Below are 21966 nucleotides of genomic sequence, written 5' to 3' on the forward strand. Positions count from 1 at the left end.
GTGGATTACCAAGGATATGAAAGCCTGTTTAGTCAAGAAGAAAAAGGCTTTTCAACAGGGTGACACAGTCAGAGTGAGGGAGCTGCAGAAGGAATTCAGGAGGAAAGCCAGTCTGGCTAAAATTAAGTATAAAGACAGCATGGAGAAGAAATTAACATCAGGAAATGCGAAAAAGGCATGGCAGGGATTAAATATCATGATGAGCAGAGCATCCAAACCTGCAGTGGTCGCCTGTTCAGATCCCGCCTCCCTCGCCGAACAGCTAAACTGCTTCTTCACCCGTTTCAACAACAATGGTACACCAGTAACTTGGACTCCTGAAACCCTCAGCTCCCCCCTCCAAGCTCCCACCATTGATGAGCAGCTGGTAATCTCTATCCTGAATAGGTGTCAGAAAACAGAATCCAGGGACACATGTCTGCCCGGGGGCATTTTGAGTTATTGACAGATTCAGAAAGTACAGTTTCTAAGCTTTCCAATGATGCCTTCCATGTGGAGATCTGACAATATTTGAAGAATGTGTGGCCTTTTGAAAGTGTATACTTCTTAAAACAGGAAAGGGAGAAAATCGCCCTCAAAGTTTTCCATCTCAGCTACTCTGGGTGCAGGGCGGGCACATAATGGTGCTCATTTGCATGATATTAAGGAAAGCTCTACCCCCTACTAGCTAGCATGATGCTACTTTCATGTAAACAAAGATCACCACGTCAATTTTCCTTCCATGCAAAGTATGCCCAACACAATTATGAAGTACAAAAATAAGTCCTAAAGTATACTTTAACGTTTTGTGGTTGAAAAATTACTCACACCGTAAGAAAGAAAGAGAGCATGATGATGACACAACTAACACAACACTAGTTTCATGTAAAGCCTCGGTCACAACCGGCCGTACGGTACCGAGCTCCTCCGGCCGGTCTACATACAAAAAACGCAAGAAACGCACGAGAGCGCGCATGAAACGCAAGAGAGCGCGCGTGTGACGTGCTGATTTTTGAGCCGCAGACCGGCCGCAGAGGTTCTTTGTCATGTCAAACAAACTCTATGGGCGCTTACGTTTTTTTCAGGTTGCAAGACAAACTTACGGCCAACGCGCATCTTTCTCCGTGAAAAAAAAAAACGCAGCGATTTGGGAAAAGCCAAAAATCGCACGGCCAAAAAAACGTATGTCCGGTTGTGACCTAGGCTTAACCAAACCACAACACTCTCCGTTACATGCAAAAATAACCACACAGCCTTAGATTAATAAACTCACCCCATCAGAAAGAGAAACGGCGCCTTGCACACACCAATGCCTCTGATGGAATGTAATCCTAGAATGGTCCGTGTATCATCCGATCATTCAAGTATTCCATTCAATCTGGAAAACGAGGTTGCGGGGTTTTTTTGCTAGAAATGGTGATCTCCGATGTAAATACCGTGTGTCTGTTTGCTTCGTGGTGTTTCAGCTCCTCTGCGCTCTGTTTAACTTCCTCATTCCATAGTGAAATCACACGCCTGTATGCAGGTTAAGTAGCCATGCGCTCAGCTCGCATCATACAGCTGATTCGCGAAAAAAAAAAATACTTAAATCATCATGTGAATGGCCCATATGGTAATTTACCCACACCCCCCAGCAGGCTACAGTCCTGACAAAAACGAGACAATTTGCAACAAAAAATGTATGCTTTTCCGACAAAACAATCTATTATCTGAAATACTGATTGCATTCTTCAAAATCTCAACTTGCACATGATGGAAAAAAACAAAAATCACAAATTTCGAAAAAAAAAATGCTTCTTTTGCGATTATTCCGGATTCGTTTCGGCCGACATGTGTCCCTGGATTCGGTGAGGGGTCACATTAGATTAAACCCTGACAAAGCCGCTGGCCCTGAAAGGCTTAGAAGCAGGGTGCTCAAGGAATGCTCAATCCAGCTAGGTGGGGTGTTAACCAGGCTGTTCCAGCACCTCTTGGACACTAGCAGCGTCCCCGACCAGTGGAAGGAATCCACCATCATTCCAATTCCAAAGAAGACATGATCAAAGGATCTGAAGGACTACAGGCCAGTGGCCCTGACATCGATCCTGTGCAAGTGTATGGAAAGAGCAGTGTGTACATTATTGTTAGGTGAGCTGTCAGACAAACTGGATCCACTCCAGTTTGCTTACAAAGCAAAACAAGGCATTGAGGATGCAAGCCTCATGCTCCTCGACACAGTCACCAAACAACTGGACTCTACACACCCATACACACAGATTTTATTTATGGACTTCTCATCTGCTTTTAACACTGTTAACACCAACACTCTGCTGCACTGCCTCTCTGATCTCCTGGTCGACCGTGCACTTATTTTATGGATAAAGGACTTTTTAAAAGACAGACCACAGCATGTGTTTTTAAATGGTTTTAAATCCAGCACAATGGTTAGGGTTAGGTTAACCCTAACCTGACAACAATCCACCAGCTGTCTGATCTCCTCTCTGTATGCAGACTCATTTTTGTTACTGAGTCCCCCCACTGTTGTGTTGTCTGCTAATGTGATGATATTGTTTGAACTGTGCTTGGCAGCACAGTCATGTATCAGAAGGGTGAACAACAACAGACTGAGCACACAACCCTGGGGTGTGCTGGTGTTTAGTCTGATGACTTTGGAGGTGTTGTTACCTATGATGACAGATTAGGGCCTGTCAGTGAGGAAATCCAGGATCCAGTTACAGAAGGAGGTGTTCATGCCTAGTAGGCTTACCTTCCCTACCAGTCTTGTTACCAGTACTGAAGTCTATGAACAGCATTCTGACATAATTTTTTTTTTTTTTAACAGATGAGGTGGAGGGCAGTTGAGATGGCATCATATGTTGTTTGGTTGAACCAGTATGAAAACTGTAGTGGATCTAATTGTTCCAGGAGTTGGGTGTTCATGACATCAGTACCAGCCTATTGAAGAACTTAGTGATGATGGGTGTGAGTGCTACAGGCCGGTGATCATTGAGGCAGGACACGGTTGACTTCTTGGTCACTGAGATGATTGTGGTGGTTTTGAGGCAGGTTGGGACCACTGCTCTGCTCAGGGATGTGTTGAAAATGTCAGTTAGAACATCTAATGGTTAGTCAGCACGTTCTCTGAGCATGCAGCCAGGTATTTTGTCTGGTCCATTAGTTTTCCATGGGTTGACTCTGATGTTGTCTTCCTAATATCAGCTCTAGTCAGATGCAGGACCTGGTCGTCAGAGGAAGGAATGGTTTTCCTCTGACGACCTCTTGACTAAACAGATATGTTTTCAGCCTAGACTTGTTTAAGTCTAGGCTGAAAACATACCGGTACCTGTTTAGTCAAGCCTTGTGTTAATGGTGTTTATGAGATAAAGGTGTAGATCTGGAGGGTCCTCAGACATAGAGTGTTTTGGTAAACTGGGATGTATGGATGCTGTCAGTCCCCCACTCGCTTGCTCACTCGAGTTTGTTGATGGTGTAGTGGCTGGCTGCTTTATGTCCCGGGGCTCCCTCATGCCTGTGTTACCTTCTGGCTCTCCCCTTTTAGTTATGCTGTCATAGTTAGTTGCCGGAGTCCCTGCTTGTACTCAGTGAAATATGTATACTGTTCCTACTTATTCAGGTGACATTGGGCATACCTAACAACCTGTGGGTTTCTCTCTCTCTCTCTCTTCCCCCCCCAAAAAAAATCTGTCCCTCTGAGTTACATGTCGGTCCTGAGATCGAGATGCTGACCTCTTCTGCTCGTCAATCCTGCCTGATCCATCCTGGTGCTCTGTGTCTGGTTGGAGTATCATCGCATCACTCCTGTGGAGGGCAGCCCCATGTGGACAGTTGGGGGTCGTGCCTGGAGGACGCTCTGGACTCTTTCAGTGGTGCTTTTGTGGCTGGGGACTGCAGTTGACTTGCTGACTTTAGGACTGCAGTTGACTTGCTGACTTTGGGACTGCAGTTGTCATGAGTAGTTTTGCGCTCAGGTTGCCGTCGGTGGGGGGTTTATAGCATCAACGAAGCTGACTTTATGTTAGGACTGTTAATGTTATAATCATGTTGTCTGTTGTTGCCCAAATGAGGATGGGTTCCCTTTTGAGTCTGGTTCCTCTTGAGGTTTCTTCCTCATGTCGTTTGAGGGAATTTTTCCTTGCCATGATCGCCACAGGCTTGCTCATTGGGGATAGATTAGGGATAAAATTAGCTCATGTTTTAAGTCATTCAAATTCTGTAAAGCTGCTTTGTGACAATGTTTATTGCTAAAAGCGCTATACAAATAAACTTGACTTGACTTTTCCTCACAGGTTCTTTGCCTCAAAACGTGCATAGAAGTCATTTAGCATGTCTGGCAGAGAGCATCACAGCTACAGGCCTTAGGCATTGACTTGTCATCTATAATGGGTTGTAATCCCTGCCACATGCTCCATGTGTCCTTGGAGTCTATGAAGTGACTGTGGATTTTGTTTGCATGGGTATGCTTTGCCCTCTTGATGCCTTGGGACAGTTTAGCTCTAGCCCTGCTGTGAGCCTCTCTGTCACTAGATTTAAAGGTAGCATTTTTGCCTTTACCAGGGCGTGCACTTCCAAGGGAAAGCAGGGTTTATAGTTTGCCCAGATGATAACAGTTTTGGAGACATTAACATCCTCAATGCATTTTCTGATGTAGTCAGCAACTGAGTCTGTGTACTCCTCCAGGCCCATTGTGCTGCTATAGGTGACAGCTTCCCTGGAAATGTCCCAGATTTGCTTTCAAAGCAGTCCTGCAGCTTTGAGGTGGATCCCTGAGGTCAGGTTCTAACCTCCTAGGGTTAGGACTGGTTTGATCCATTTTTGGATGGGTCTGTAGGCTAGGGTGAGAAGGATGGAGAGGTGGTCAGACTGTCCAAGGTGTGGGTGGGGTGCAGCCCTGCAAGCACAGTGTGTGTTTGTGTAAACAAGGTCTAGAATGTTCTCCCCACACATGGTAAGGTCTGTGCACTGTTGGAATTTGGGAAGTACTCTCTTTAACAATGTGTTCTTGAAATCCCCTGCAACAATCAAGAAGCTGTAAGGGCAAGCTATCTGTAATTTGCTGATTATCCTATAGAGTTCACCAAGGACTTCATGAACTTTAGTATTAGCAGTAGCAATAGGATGGATGTAAATAGCCATGATTATCACAGAAATTAATTCTCTAGGAAGATAGAAAGGTTTGCATCTGACTGCTAGGACCTTCATGAGTGCTGGGCGGTGTACTGTAGTGGTCGTCGCATTTGTGCACCATTCCTTGTTGGTGTAAACACATAGGACCCTGCTATGCATCTTACTGGACAAAAAAGCTATCCTGTCTGCTCAGAACATGGTTAGTTCATGAAGCTGGATGGCAGAGTCAGCAATGCTCTCATGCAGCAATGTCTTGGTGATGATGAGAGCACTAGAGTGCCTCATCTAATTTTGGAAGGTCATAAGCGGTTTTATACAGCCCATTTTATTGTTTATGCCATGGATGTTGGAGAGGAAAACTGATGGAAGAGCCAGTCTTGCTTGCCATGCATCCACTTTCTCACACATTGCTTTTGGAGTCCTTCTGGTTGGCCACTGCTACTGTGCTTGGGTGTTGGTTCTCAGAGCAGGCCGAAGTGCTTCAATTGCTCCATTATGCCGCCATCTAATCACATTTGGTGCTGTTTTCCAATGTTGATAAGAGTCTGGCAGTCATATGCATGCTCCACAATCATTGCAGTGCCCATATGAAATTTCTTGGCAGCTCACAGCTAAACAGTATTTAAAAAAAAAAAAAAACACCATGTTTTGGTCCCCAAGTGGCTGCTGCATCTAGCATGCCACCCTCTTGGAAAAAGATCATTTTATAGAACTTGAAAACCCAGGTATATAATCTGCATATCACACTGGCAACAATTTGTCCACCCATGGTAATGCTAGCTGTGGCCTATTAATTCTAAACTGAGATTGGGTAGGTAGTGTGAAAACTCAGTGCATGTTTTACTTAAGGTGCTACAAGTATGGCATGGTGGTGTAATGGTTAGCACTGTCGCCTCATAGCAAGAAGGTTCTGGGTCTAAACCCAGTGGCTGATGGGGGCCTTTCTGTGTGGAGTTTGCATGTTCTCCTTTGTGTCAGCATGGGTTTCCTCCCACAGTTTAAAAACATGAGGATTAGGTTGATTGGCTACTCTAAATTGCTCATTCACAGCAAAATCCCCAGTATTGAATCAACACTTTCAGAGTTAATTTGTGACCAATTGGACATATATAAACACTGGGTGTTAATTCAACACTGGGGATGTTGGTGTGTATGTGTACCCACCACCAGATGAGGGTTTGGGTCCCTCTGGTGTGCTATAATCACCCAAGAGAATTCAAGGAAGCTTGCTGATAGCTTCCTGGATTGCTGACCCTCAACTATGAGGATGACAATAGATAGACAGATACAAGTATATTTGTAAAATTTCATTGTTGGTGTGAAAACACAGGTAGGCAACATGAAAGCACAAAAGTTCATAAATATGAAAAATGGGCAAGGCTCAAAATTCACTGAATGAGGAAAAAAGGCTCAGAATTAACAGTATAGAAAGGTAACACAGAGAAGAGGTGAACACATTAAGGTAATCAGTTAACATCATGATGGAGCTGAGACCAAATCTAAAACAAAAAAGCATGTCAAAACATAAACATATGAACTCAAAACAAATTATATAAGAGTTCAGAAATTCAGCCAGCACTGACATTGTTAATCACTGCAAAGAAATGTATCTGCTACAGCAAAGATAATATGAGAGTGATTTTTAGATATATAATCATTGCCAATAAAAATGTGCAGACAGAAATCTGCAAATACCTGGATACAAGAATCTACAACACAGTTATTTTCATGATGGATTGATATACAGCTGAATAGACTGTGGTTAGGTTAGTGTTTATAGTCTCAAAGATGTAGGAAAGAAAATAAAACTCTTCTACACAGAGAAAGCAGCAGCACTGACTGAAGCAGATAGGAGGTATTGCTCACACTGGCTGACTGACAGCTAGACTTACCTAAAAAACAAAATGAAAAAATGTCTTGCTATTGGAGCAGTGCTGTGCAGGATGAAAAGCTAACATAGTGCTGGGAAAGAGAACATGGTGAGCAGCAAAGAAAAGAACAAAACATAAGCCACTATATGTTTGGCGGTCTTTTATCCATCTAACAATAAATCACTAGCTGCGACACTACACTAGCCCTGACCCCAGTACAGTCTACTCTAATGTTTCTAAACACTGATACCTTTTTTTTTTTTCAGATTGAGTGTGAGTACATGTATGTTGGTACTCGAAGCTGATGCAAAAATGGGTAAAAAAAAAAAATGAGTTGAATTGAGAGGTTTAGGTGAGACTTTATCTTGTCTCTCTCATGGTGTTCCCCAAGGCTCAGTACTCAGACTATTGTTATTCATTAAATACATGTCTGCCTTTGGCAGTATGATCAAACATATGGCCTGCTGTTCCATTCCTATGCTGATGACACACATTTGCATATACACAGAGTCCATACACACATGGGTGCGCACACACACAAACACACACACACACACACAGAGACTGTGTCCTCCTCCAGCTCTAACTCATAACAACCTCAATGGCTGCAAACTTCCTGAGGCTCAGTAATAACAAATCCGAGGCCACATTGATTGCAAGCCCAGACATCCTAAATAAAATAAAACACCTCCCACTATCTTCTCAACTTTATTTCACAATCTTTAGTCTCACTGTCACTTTAGATTTCAGTTGAGTTTCATATCCCACATTCAGTGTTCTCCCCAGGATTAAAATAAAGCCCTAATTTTTGGGTGGGCGCAGGCCACCCTGTGTGGCTCATAGGGTGGAGAGTGCGTAGGTGCACAGGGGGAGAGTACAAGAGGGGGGTTTCCCCGCTCTCTTTGGGGGGTCTGGGGGGCCTCCCTTGGAAAATTTTGAAAAAAGGGAGCCCATTTGGTGGCATCTGGTGACTTTTAGGAGCATTTTATGGTGGTACTGACACTCACTTTTTACTGTTAACATGGTTGAAAAGGTTGCTAAAACAAGTGGTGGTCTGTGATGTTGTCGTTTGCAGCATAGGGTTTACATGAGCAGTAAAAAAGCTCATCATCTGACAACAATGTATTCTATAATAATGCTGCTTTATTACCTGAAACACTGCCAGAACACCACTAACTAAAAGTTTAAATGAGTTCTGTTGCAGTTAGGATGATAATAATAATAATAATAACAATAATAATAAAGGACGGCACAGTGGTGTAGTGGTTGGCGCTGTCGCCTCACAGCAAGAAGGTCCGGGTTCGAGCCCCGTGGCCGGCGAGGGCCTTTCTGTGTGGAGTTTGCATGTTCTCCCCATGTCCGTGTGGGTTTCCTCCGGGTGCTCCGGTTTCCCCCACAGTCCAAAGACATGCAGGTTAGGTTAACTGGTGACTCTAAATTGAGCGTAGGTGTGAATGTGAGTGTGAATGGTTGTCTGTGTCTATGTGTCAGCCCTGTGATGACCTGGCGACTTGTCCAGGGTGAACCCCGCCTTTCGCCCGTAGTCAGCTGGGATAGGCTCCAGCTTGCCTGCGACCCTGTAGAACAGGATAAAGCGGCTACAGATAATTAAATGAGATGAATAATAATAAAACATCCTGCAAACTGCATTTACTGCACAAATGCCCTTTATACTTTGGCCTACTTAAAACTTCAAATACCAAAAGCACCTTAGAATAAACATGTTTGAGCAATAATACTGCTACTAGTACATGTAATTATTGAATTAATTAATAATGTAATTATTGTACCATCCACTATTAGATAAAATTAAAATAAAATCTCACAATATTGTTTGAAAGTCTAGAGCAAGATATTTTGTTATTTTACAAATAATAACACTTCAGATATTGTTTTAACAATAATAAGCATCACTGTATGAATGATAGAGTGCAAATAGCTGTGTAACTAGATGTCCTTGGGGTTGTTGAGACATGGAGGGGTGGGAGTAAGATCTAGCCCACAGTTCAGGTCAGAGTCCTTTCAGAGTAAATGCTTTGGCTTTTGCAAAATTCTGTTCCCAAAAGCTGATGTCGGGGAAAAAGTCTTTACACAAAGAAGGCTTTGTTGCTTTTGTAGTTTTTTTAACTGTTCTTCTGTGTCGGGACTCTTCAGGAAAAGAAGGTATATTCCAACATGTAGCTAATGCTAATGCTAGGCTACAAATCTGCACTGACTCTTTTTTTGAAGAGCAAGCTGACTTTCAACTTTCGACATTTAATGTTCTCAACACTCCTGACTTCCAAGTACTTGAAAACTATAAAGCAAACTTTAAGCTTGGTCATCTCAATATAAACAGCTTGGCTGGAGGTAAATTTTACAATGTGAAGCTCTGGCTAAGTAAATATTTATTTGATCTTCTGGTTCTTTCTGAAACCAAACTGGATGATACATTTCCAGATTCGCAATTTAATATTGATGGTTATCGATTCTTACGTAAAGACCGGAACATAAATGGAGGCGGAATTATGATATATTGGCGTTCGGACTTGACTCTTCACAATTTACGAAATGCTTGTGACAGTATTACCAACAAAGTGGAATCACTCATGCTCAAAATGAAGATTGGTAATTCTTGGATCGTTATCGCCGGTATATATAGACCACCTAATATTATTAAGTCAATTTGGCAACAAGAGCTTTTCAATCTGTTTGAATGTGCATCATCTCAAGCTTATGATATGTTGTTTTTGGGGGATTTAAATTGTGACATCTTACATCCTGATCACAAACTAGAGGGTAAAGACTTACTTGACCTTTGTGATGTGTTTGATCTCCACTGCTTAATTAAAGAACCTACAAGAGTTACTCCAACAACAGAAACCTTAATTGATCTTATTTTGACCAACAATAAGCGTCATTTCCTATCTTCTGGTATCATTGAGTCTCATATTAGTGATCATTGTTTGGTCTACACCGTAATGAGAGTTAAATCCACATTTAAAAGGTCAAGAAAAGTCACCTGTCGTAATTTTAAGAATTACGACAAAGATGGATTTTTTGCCGATTTGAACACTGTTCCTTTTCATATTTCATCTATCTTCAATGATCCAGATGACAGAGCAGAGTATGGGCTTTTCAGAAGCTGTTGTCTAATGTGATTGACGAACATGCACCAGTCAAGACTTTTCATGTCCGAGGTGGACATGTACCATACATGACTCCTGCCTGGAGGAAAGCCATTAGACATCGTAATAGACAATAGAACAAATACAAGAAATCTCCTACAGACAAAAATTGGAAGTCTTACAAGCAACAAAGGAACATTACTACTTCTATGAGAAGAAAATCGAACTCGAACTATTTCTCTCATAAGACGTTAAATTTGTCATCTAAGCAGTTTTGGAATACATTTGGTCCTCTGTTTCACACTAAACATAAACAAATTAATGACATTATACTTCAGAATGATGACAACAATCTCATATCTGATAAGACCAAAATTGCTCATTTGATGAATGACTATTTTACTAACATTGCTGTTTCTGTGCAACAACCTGATGCTCTTCAGTATGGAACTGACTTTTTCAATCATCCAAGTATTCGACTCATCAAAGACAAGATATGCACAAATCATTCTCAAGATGCCTTTACCTTTACATCAGTTCATCATGGTGTTCTTACTGATATTGTTATGGCACTTTCTTCATCCAAGTCTATGGGGTATGACAACATACCCATTCGTCTCATCAAGGACGGTATTGGTGCTATTGCTAAACCATTGGCCACATTGTTAAACTCGTGTATTGATGCTAATTACTATCTTACTTGCTGGAAGTATGGTCATATTACTCCCGTTTTCAAGAAAGGAACTGAACATCTCATCTCATCTCATCTCATTATCTGTAGCCACTTTATCCTTCTACAGGGTCGCAGGCAAGCTGGAGCCTATCCCAGCTGACTACGGGCGAAAGGCGGGGTACACCCTGGACAAGTCGCCAGGTCATCACAGGGCTGACACATAGACACAGACAACCATTCACACTCACATTCACACCTACGGTCAATTTAGAGTCACCATTTAACCTAACCTGCATGTCTTTGGACTGTGGGGGAAACCCGAGCACCCGGAGGAAACCCACGCAGACACGGGGAGAACATGCAAACTCCACACAGAAAGGCCCTCGCTGGCCCCGGGGCTCGAACCCAGGACCTTCTTGCTGTGAGGCGACAGTGCTAACCACTACACCACCGTGCCGCCCGGAACTGAACATTGTAGAACTAATTATAGACCTATTACTGTACTTCCTATTTTAAGTAATATCTTTGAACGTGTTTTAGCTTATCAGTTAAATTGTTTCCTTTGCCAATAAGTTATCTGATTTTCTGTCGGCTTATCATAAGTTTTATAGTTGCCAGTCTACTTTATTATGTATTGTTGAAGATCTTAAACTTGCACTCGACAATGAGAAATTATCTGCGATTATTGGTTTAGATCTTTCTAAGGCTTTTGATTCTCTTCCTCATGACCTCTTACTTGCTAAACTTAAGGCCTATAACTTATCTAATAACAGTATAGGCCTTTTAACTAGTTATCTTAGTGATCGATCCCAGAGGGTTAAAATCGGTGACACCACATCGGAGTGTTCCACCGTATCCAGAGGTATCCCTCAGGGATTGGTCCTAGGACCTTTGTTGTTTAATATTTTCATTAACGATCTTATGTTTCTTGACCTTACTTCTAGTATTAGTTCCTATGCCGATGACACGCAGTTATACTCCAGCAATACTAAAGCTGACTCATTGCAACAAGCAGTTAATGCCGATCTTGATATTATCAATGAATGGTTTACTAATAATGGTATGCTTATCAATGCTTCTAAGAGTACTTCAATGCGTATGAGTCGTAATCTTAGTTCTCTAGATAATATCTCATTTAAGCTATGTAATGAAGATTTTGCTATTTCCAACACTATGAAATTACTAGGTGTTACTATTGATAATAAATTTAATTTTAATGAGCATGTTGCCAATATAATTCGCAAGGTTAGTAATAAACTTCAAGTTTTGAAACGCCATAAGTGTCTAATTCCTGAACATGCCAAGGTTATGCTGTATAAAGCATATTTCTTATCACAATTAAATTATTGTTCCGCTGTTTGGCACCATTGTGGTAAGCGAAATTATGACAAGCTAGAGAGTTTAAATCAGCGCTGTTTACGATTTGTATTTAACAATTATCAGGATAGTTATGATAACTTACTTAAACGCATTGATCAACCCGGCCTATTGCAGTCTAGATATTGTGACATTTTAATTTTAGTATACAAGGCTTTACATTCTTTATCTCCTCCCTATATAAGTAAACTTTTTAATAATAGACAGACATCATATAATTTATGTGGGGAGCGAGCTCTAAAAATACCTTTTGTTTGTACCACCAAATATGGTTTACATTCCTTAAGGTATTTCGGACCTAAGCTTTGGAAGTCTCTATCTGATTCTTGTCACAAATTATCTTTTAATGATTTTAGATCTGCCATTAAGGAATTAAATTTTATAGCATAGTGCTGCTTATTCTGTATTTTTTTAATAGATGAATATTTTATTTATTTAATTTTATTAATAATTGTATTGTGTTTTTTTCCCTTTTTTATTTATTACATTTATGTGTATATTTTTATTATATTCAGAGATATTAGCATGTATTTGCTATTTTAAATTCGAATTTAAATAAAGTTGTATTGTATCATCACTCCAAGTCGTTTAGAGGAATTTTGTATAGATCATAACCGCTAATAAACTCTAATTTCTGCATATACAGTTGTGGTCAGGAGTTTACATATAGTGATACGAATTTCATCTTGGATATGAATGTCATAGCAATATTTTGGGCTTTCAGTAATTTCTTTGAATTATTCTTTTTCTGTGGCAGAATGATTGTCCAGCATACATCTTTAATAAAAAAAAAAAAAACACTAGAATTTGGTGTACAAGTTTTAATTTTCTTTGGGTTTTCTGAAATCAACACAAGGTCAAAATTATACATACAGGGTCAAAAATTTACATACGCTGACTTCGGTTTTTAATTCAGAGGTGCTGAAACTTCCAAAATGTCTCTTATCTTGCCAAGGCCGAGGTCTCTTAACTTCCTGTTAGTGATCATGATTGACTGCAGCTGGTAGCTTCTCTGTGCCTTCATAAAAAGGGTTTGTTTACAGCACTCATTGGATTGACCAACACATAGTAAAATGGGAAAGTCCAAGGAGCTCAGTGCAGATCTGAGAAAGAGGATCATAGATATACACAACTTCACAACAGATATACACAACTGAATGTCTCTTGGAGCCATTTCTAAACAACTGCAAATTCCAAAATCAGTTCAAACAATTGTATCCAAGTTATTGTGAGGTGTAGTCACTTTGCCAAGCCACTTTGCTTCAAGAAAACCTAAACTGTCACCCTCAGCTGAAAGGAAATTGGTTTGGATGGTCGGGAACAACCCAGAAACCACCATGGCACAGCCCTGTCATGAACTGAAAGCTGATGGATCACTGTCTACAGTTCAGATCACCATGGACCAAGAGGCTGCTATCCAAGAAATAACCCACTGATCAAAAATTGACACCTTCAAGCTTAACAAAAGTTTGAAGCTGACCACATGGACAAAGAAAAAGCCTTCTGGAGGAAAGCTGTATGGTCAGATGAGACAAAGATTGAGTTGTTTGGCCACAATGACCACCATGTACAGAGGGACACTGTACCAGCTGGTGGTGGTGGTAGGAACATCATGCTCTGGGGCTGTTTTGCTGCCAGTGGAACGGGTTCATTGCACAAAGTGGATGGAATAATGAAGAAGGAGGACTACCTCAGAATTCTTCAACATAAACCATCAGAAACTTGAACATGACTTGGGACTTGGGAGTTACAACAGGACAATGAACCCAAACATACATCAGACCTGGTTGTGGAGGATAAAGCAGGCTAACATTAAGCTTAAAACAAGTCCTGACTTCAACCCTGTTGAAAATATATAGACTGTGCTTATAAGTCAAGTCCATGCCAAGAAAAAAAATTTTAATTGAACGCTACCAATTCTACCATGAAGAGTGGTGAAATATCCAACCAGAATTCTGCCAGAAGCTTGTTCATGGTAAACAAAAATGTTTGGTCAAAGGGAATCTTGCGAAGAGACATTTTACCCAAATATTAGGTGTGCTGAATGTATATTTTTGAGCCTGTGTTGATTTCAGAAAACCCAAAGAAAATTAAAACTTGTGCACCAAATTCCAGTGGTTTTTTTTTATTAAAGCTGTATGCTGTACAATCATTCTGCTACAGAAAAAGAACAGTTCAAAGAAATTACTGAAAGCCCAAATATTGCCATGACATTCATTTCCAAGATGGCATTCATGTCACTGTATGTAAACTTCTGACCACAATTTGTATCTATCCTTCGCTTCTTTCTGACTAACGCTACGTTCACACTGCAAGGCTTAATGCTCAATTCCGATTTTTTTGTGAAATCCGATTTTTTTGTGAGGTCGTTCACATTAACAAATATATGCGACTTGTATGTGATCCTCAGTATGAACGAAAAGCGACCTAAAAGTGTTCCGCATGCGCATTGCAGGATACGACGACGTCACACGCAGTGAGCATGGCCAGTGTTTACGGAAGTAAAACCGCCCGGTTGCGGTATGATCCATCCAATCTAGCTTGAATAGCTGCATCCCCCCAAATGGAAATCAGCTCCCTAACCTCTGCGTCCTTCCATTGAGAAGATTCAGAACCTTCACAGCCCGAAGCGTCCCTCGCATTGATGTCATGCGCAGGGGCGCAGATACGTTTTTTGAACTGGGAGGGACAAAAAACTGGGGGGAGACAAAGCTGCCAGCAAACCAACCCCAACCCCGATATGCCTGTCAAACTTGTTGTTAGTAACCATAGCAACCAAGCTCGAGCTCGCAACCTGTGCAGTCTGCGCAGCTCAACCAACCGAATATCAGTCTTTGTTTTGTTTTATGTGAATTGTTGCAACTATGTATGTACTGCCGTGCACCTCAATAAACCGAATGGTAATTAGTCTTTTGATTTTTCCGTGAGGTTTGCCTTATACAAAGAAAGACAGCATAGACATTTTTCCTCCGTATAAGTGGGGGGGACCGAACGAGGTGAATTTAAATCTGGGTGGGACGAGTCCCCCCCTCTATCTGCGCCCGTGATTATGCGCCATGTTGTTGTAATTTTTTTTGAGAGACCCGCCGCCTACTTCAGCGCAGAATATTGACGTTTGTGGCTCGTTGATGACGTGTAAGTCGGATGAATGCGACCTGGCGGTTCAGACTGAAGTCGCATATGAAAAGAGCGGATAGGGATCGGAATTAGGACCACATATCCAAACTGCCTGGGTCGGATTTGAAAAAATCGGATCTGTGTCGTTCATATTGTCAATAAAAGATCGGATACAGGTCACATATGGGCGAAAAGATCGGATTTGAGTCACTTCAGCCTGCAGTGTGAATGTAGCCTAAGATTATCCAAGTAATCCGGTAGTAGAGCTTTTTTAGCTGCAGTTTTCTTCGGACAACAGATGCCAGACATCTTCACTTGGCTTCAGTATGTAAACAGTATGTAAACAAAGTTCGCTTGTCCCCCAGGCATAGGGTAGCAACAGTTGCTAATGTAAATGTGATGTCAGTGCAAGGGTGCTCACCCACGCACTGAAGTGCCATGGTACCCGTGTAGCAACAAAGTGATTGAGGGCGTTTTTTGTGATTGGGGATTTCCCAGGGGTATTTCTGGTCTGCCTGAGTGCATCATGGCAGCAAACTGGCCCAAAACACTGATTTTCCTTCAAGATATGCCCCAAACATCACAAGCTAGAAATCTAACGTGATTTTTTAGCGAGTGTTGGCACAAAAAAATAGTGTCTGCAAATTTAAAGTGTGTCGGCATGAAATTAAAGTGTGTCAGCCCCGACATGCAAAAGCACGCTGGGAAGAACACTGTACCTTATAAGGCACCTTTTTCACCATAAGTAAACTGAATTTTTTTTTTTCATTTTCCACTCTCTATGTGAGATGTGTCCAAACCCTGCCTATTTATCTAATGTCTGTTACCACCCAGAAATTGATTATTTCCTCTAACAGCACATCCCCAATTGTTACTATAGAAACAATAATGGATAAGAACATGTGCATTAATATACATCTGTGGTTTGCATCTGCACACCAGGTTACTATGATTGACATCTTGGACACATATGAGACAGACAATTACAAAAAGAGATTGTAGAGAACAAAGCATATTAGCATTGAGCCATAGTTTACAATATATATAAACTAGGAGCATTAACCCCAAAGTGCATAAATAACAACCCTACAAGAAAGTAAACCCTGAACCATATATTGCCTTCTGCTGTCCATCTAGAGGAACACTGAAATGTTTGAAATGCTTGTCTGAAAGGGTTCCAAGTATAACTCCATCCATTATCTATACCACTTATTTGTCAGGGTCACAGAGAAGCTGGAGCCAATCCCAGCTGACATCGAGCAAGAGGTGGGGTACCACCTGTCACAGGGCTCTTTCATATTAAAAAGAAAAAATATTTTATATATATACAGTACCAGTCAAAATTTTGGACACACCTACTCATTCTTCTTTTTTTTGACAATTTTTGATACTGTAGAACAATACAGAAGACATCAATATTATGAAATAACATATGGAACATAATGGAATTATGTGCTAAACAAAAAAGTGTTAAAAAATAAAATATGTTTAATATTTTAGATTCTTCAAAGTATCCAGCATTTCCCTTGATGACACTTTGCTCACTATTGGCATTAGCTTAACCAACTTCATGAGGTAGTCACCTGGAATGCTTTTCAATTAACAGGTGTGCCTTATCAAAAGTTAATTAGTGGATGAGTTTCTTACCTTCTTAATGCATTTCAGATCAAACTGTAAATAGTAAATAATAAAAATACATTAAATAGCCCTATTCCACAACTATAGTAATCCATATTATGTCAAGAACTGAACAACTAAGTAAAGAGAAACAACATCCATCATTACTTAATTAGAAGAAAAAGAAACCTTTATTTGTCACATGCACACTTCAAGCACAGTAAGATTCATCCTCTGCATTTAACCCATCTGAAGCGGCAAACACATGCACCCACAGCAGTGGGCAGCCACACTACAGCACCTGGGGAGCAGTCAGGGGTTAAGTACCTTGCTCAAGGGCACTTCAACCCAAGGCCACCCCATGTTAACCTAACTGCATGCCCTTGAACTTTGGGGGAAACCGGAGCACCCAGAGGAAACCCATGCTGACATGGGGAGAATATGCAAACTCCACACAGAAAGGCCCCCACCAGCCGCTGGGCTTAAACCCAGAACCTTCTTGCTGTGAGGCAACAGTGCTAACCACTACACCACCATGCCGCCCAGTTTTATTTAATAAAAATAAGTGTCTTAATTAATAAAAATAAAGAAAAGCCATTGAATTAGGAGGGGTGTCCAGACTTTTGACTGGTACTGTGTGTATAAATGTCACATATATTTTCATGTAAAGCATCACAACCCTGAACAAACAGTTACTAAAAATGAATTACTGAAATAATGCTATACATGTATCACTTAGCACTACATGTTCAGCCATCCACCCAGCCATTGTCTATACCGCCCATCCATCAGGATCATGGAGGAAGCTGGAGCCAATCCTAGCTGACTTCAGGCGAGAGGTGGGATACACCCTGGGCAGGTTGCCAAACTATCACAGAGAAAAGCAACTATTCACACTTACATCTATGGGCAATTTAGAGTAGCCAGTTGAACTAATCCTTTGGACTGTGGGAGGAAACCGGAGCACCCAGAGGAAACCCACACAGGCACGGTGAGAACCTGCAAAGTCTGCATAGAAAGGCCCCAGTCAGCCATGAGGTTCTTGCTGTGAGGCAACAGTGCTAACCACTGCACCACTGTGCCACCTTCCAAGTATAACCACTTTATGAAACATAACTATTGAATAATCTTTGACCAACCCTTGAAGTGGTCTTTTTTCTATGACTCTAATGCCAACCCAACTCACCCACATGCAGCTGGATGAACAAGTGAGGTCTTCATGTTGGCAAGCAAATCCTAATGAATATCTCTGGCTCATGTCTAAAATAAACAGGACAACTTCTGTATGCAAATCATCCAGAATGACTTTTCATTTACATGAGAAACAGATATGATGAAGTGCAATGTTGGCATACAGATAGTTATTATCCTCTGTAGTCTTGAAAAGGTTTGTTTGGGGGGTGTTTGTATTTTTGTTTTTGTTTGTTTGGTTTTCAGTGTTTCAGTAAGGTCGATACACTTAGATTCATAAACCAGACTTGTTATTTTGCACTGAATATTATAATAATAATAATAATAGTAGTAGTAGTACAATGTCTCATCTCATTATCCCTAGCCGCTTTATCCTTCTACAGGGTCGCAGGCAAGCTGGATCCTATCCCAGCTGACTACGGGCGAAAGGTGGGGTTCACCCTGGACAAGTCGCCAGGTCATCACAGGGCTGACACATAGACACAGACAACCATTCACACTCACATTCACACCTACGCTCAATTTAGAGTCACCAGTTAACCTAACCTGCATGTCTTTGGACTGTGGGGGAAACCGGAGCACCCGGAGGAAACCCACGCGAACACGGGGAGAACATGCAAACTCCGCACAGAAAGGCCCTCGCCGGCCACGGGGCTCGAACCCAGGACCTTCTTGCTGTGAGGCGACAGCGCTAACCACTACACCACCGTGCCGCCCGTAGTACAATGTATTTTTGTTAATTTTATTTTTCACTAAATTATTAGTATAGCTGCTATTGCAGATTATTATTATTATTATTATTATTATTATTGTTATAGCCATCAAGATGGATATGTGTGTGTGTGTGTGTGTGTGTGTGTGTGTGTGTGTGTGTGTGCAGAGGCTCAAGGAGCTAAAACAGAGGGAATTTGCCCGCAATGTGGCCTCCAAATTAAGGAAGGACGAGCAGAAGCAAGAACGAGCACTTCGGCGGCTACATAAATTAGCCGAACAGAGAAGAGAGGTTCAATGGTGGGACATGGGCAAAACTAAATTTCTGCTTAATATAATGCATAAAGTAATATTTAACCTTCTTGTTCAGTTCACTATTTAGCACACTGACCCAAATGATCAATTAGATTTAACAGCAGTATAATTCTATCAAGCATGAAATATCCTTCCTGTGCTCAGTATCTATTTGCAGTGTACTGTTTATCTGTTTACTACTCTTTTTTCTTTCTGCATAGTAGTGCTCCAGGAAGTGGCCCAATGTTTAAATCCACCACTGTGGCAGTGGAAAGCTTCAATAAATCCTGCTTCATGGATAAGGAGGAAAACCAGACCATTGCAGAACAAGAGACGGAATCTCAAATCCCATGGCCATATCGAGGAAAAACAAAGAAACAAACTCTCCGCCGCAAGATTGCATTCTCCTTTTCCTTTCCAAAGAAAGCCTCACTGAAGCTGGAATCTTCAGCTGCAGTCTTTTGTGAGAGTACCGAGGACAAGAAGCTGATTAAATATGATACAGAGATGATGACACATCAAAAGAGTTCCACCAAAAGTTCCCTGAATGATGCAGTGCCTGCTTCAGATCTCTGTGCTTTCCTCGTTTACTCAGAGGATAGATCAGTGTCTCCAATTAGCCACTTTCCAACTGTTTCTGGAAGCTCTGATCTCAGTCTCTACTCAGAGGAGAGCAATATAGTTGAAAATAAAGAAGACAGTAGTCAGGAAGAGAGCACCATAAATGATGCTCCTCAACCAACATCATGTGATGTCAGTTCATTTCAAAGCCAAGAAAAAGATGTTTTTCTCAGAAAACCTAGCCAACCTTTCATTTCTGTTGTGGGTCGAGATGGTAAAACTATCTTCCAATGGCCTTCAGAAATGGTGTGCTTCACAAAAACAGAGCCCTCCATGTCATTTAGCTGCAACCCTCTCCATTTTGACTTCAGAGGTTCACAGTTCAGGAAGTCTCCTGATGACTTTCAGAACAAAAATGACCAAGAATTGTCTTTCATTTCTGAAAAAAGTCCAAAAACATCCTTCTCTTCCTATGAGATATCCACAGAGGAAGCCACGTGTAGAATGGAAAGAAATATCCTATATTCCAGCAATGCACAAAGCAAATGTAAGCGTTTGAAAAATTGGCCTCAGAGTAGTAAGAGAGCAGAGGACAAATTGCAAGGCAGAGATCGACGCCATTACAGAAGTCAGCACAAAAAGAGGCACAAGAGAAGAAGTAGGTGGCAGAATGAAGATCATCGTGAGATGGAGCAGAGTGCAAAAATGAAGAAGTGGACTAAACTCCACAAACGAGAAGGATTTGAAAGCCGATTTAGAGGCTGTGCTGCACAGCAAGAGCAGCAATTAGAGAAGTCAAAGCAATCAGCTCAGAATCAGGCAGAGAATAACAGCACTGTTTCCTCAGCAGGAGAATCTGTTGAAGTTGAAAAGGTACTTGATATTAGTCAGGGAACATTAGATGTCCCTGCTTTAGGGCAGACAACAATCACACGAAATGACTCACACCATCTCAGTGTGATTCCTTCTGATCATGAGACATCAGTTACAGATCACAGCAGCCTGACTATACCAAAGAAACGACAAAGTGACTCCCAGAGCAAAGAGGATAATGTTTGGTCAGATCATACACAGTGTGGCGTGATTGAGGAGCTAGACAAAGAAGAAGATGTTTTGTGTCTAAATCAAGGACCAAAAAGGCAAAAATTGGACCAAAGTCCTATCACACATCTCACTGATGAACATCCTGCTTTTGTTGTAAAGGGACCAGATGGAATAGTGGACATGGAATCAACATGGAATATCCTCAATTTAAAAGATCCAGGCACATGTGATCCTGAAGGAGATAATGTGGCAGGTGAAGCATCCACTGATAAAAACTGCATTTCCACCTCAGATACAAATTCTCAGGGTCTACCTGAGCAAGATCTACAGCCTAAAGAGGCAAATCAGCTTCCTACTGTCCAAAATGGTGACTCAGCAACAGAGAAAGACTCTGAAAATGAGTGTAATAAATGTGCCATCACATCTCGAGTCAAAGAAAAAGAGAAAGTCAGCCATGATAAATCCTGCCAGCACACTCCACCATTGCCAGGCTTTCAACTTCTGGATGAGGAAAGGCAGAACTGTGCAATCCAGAGTCCATTTAACCCAATGCTGTGCTTTACATCTCAACTCAGTGGTGTGGAGAGGCATGGCTTTCTTCACAGCCACACACACAAACAGGTTCTGCACCAGAAAGTGTTCTCTGCTAAGCTCAGATCTACGCTTCCCCTGTCCTCTCCTATTATTCACCCTGTTCATTTACCATCTGCCATTCCATCCAGTTCCATCACCGTCCTTCAGCATCACTCTACCTTCCTGCCCACTCAGCCTTCCCTCTTTACCCAGGTAGTGCCTCTTACTCGCCTTCCTCTTGCCCCTGAAATCACACCCTTCATAACCTCATCTCAAGTTTCAATGGTGGCTCCACCCACTATCCACACAACAGCCGTGACATTCCACACTTTACCCCGTCCTCAAGTCTTTCGGCCACTCTTGCACCCCCCTACTCCTTTCCCACCCTTACTCCCCCCTCACACTACTGTCATTCCCCTTCAGCCTCTCTTCTGAAATTACTACAACTTGATAAAATAGTTATAGTGGTAAAGTGTTACAAACTACATTTGGAAATTACAGTACAAAATAGTAATATACATAAATATATCACCAGGGGAGCAAACTAGTGTCTATGCCATTTTTTTTTTTTACTAAATGTGTTTGTGTCTAGACGGATAGGACATTACAGATGTTAGCGTTTTTTACTAAAATAATTTAGCAATCGGTCAGGCAAATGACAATTCTTTCTTACCAATGAGCCATGACACTGCAAGACAGGCAGCATCACTTTATTTTGAAATAATTT

At 41.4% G+C, this 21966-nt stretch overlaps 1 protein-coding gene across 1 annotated transcript in view; it reads left to right on the forward strand.

Annotated features, from left to right (window-relative positions):
- The window catches only part of znf804a (zinc finger protein 804A), a 193184-nt gene extending 171510 nt beyond the window's left edge, over positions 1 to 21674 (forward strand). Inside the window, exons 3-4 of the mRNA XM_060930608.1 lie at positions 18937 to 19067; positions 19286 to 21674. Of these exons, the coding sequence (XP_060786591.1) occupies positions 18937 to 19067; positions 19286 to 21674 (2520 nt within the window). The remainder of the gene's footprint in view (positions 1 to 18936; positions 19068 to 19285) is intronic.
- The last annotated feature ends 292 nt before the right edge of the window (positions 21675 to 21966 follow it).

Source organism: Neoarius graeffei, chromosome 9 (genome assembly GCF_027579695.1).
Source record: "Neoarius graeffei isolate fNeoGra1 chromosome 9, fNeoGra1.pri, whole genome shotgun sequence".
NCBI lineage: Eukaryota > Metazoa > Chordata > Actinopteri > Siluriformes > Ariidae > Neoarius > Neoarius graeffei.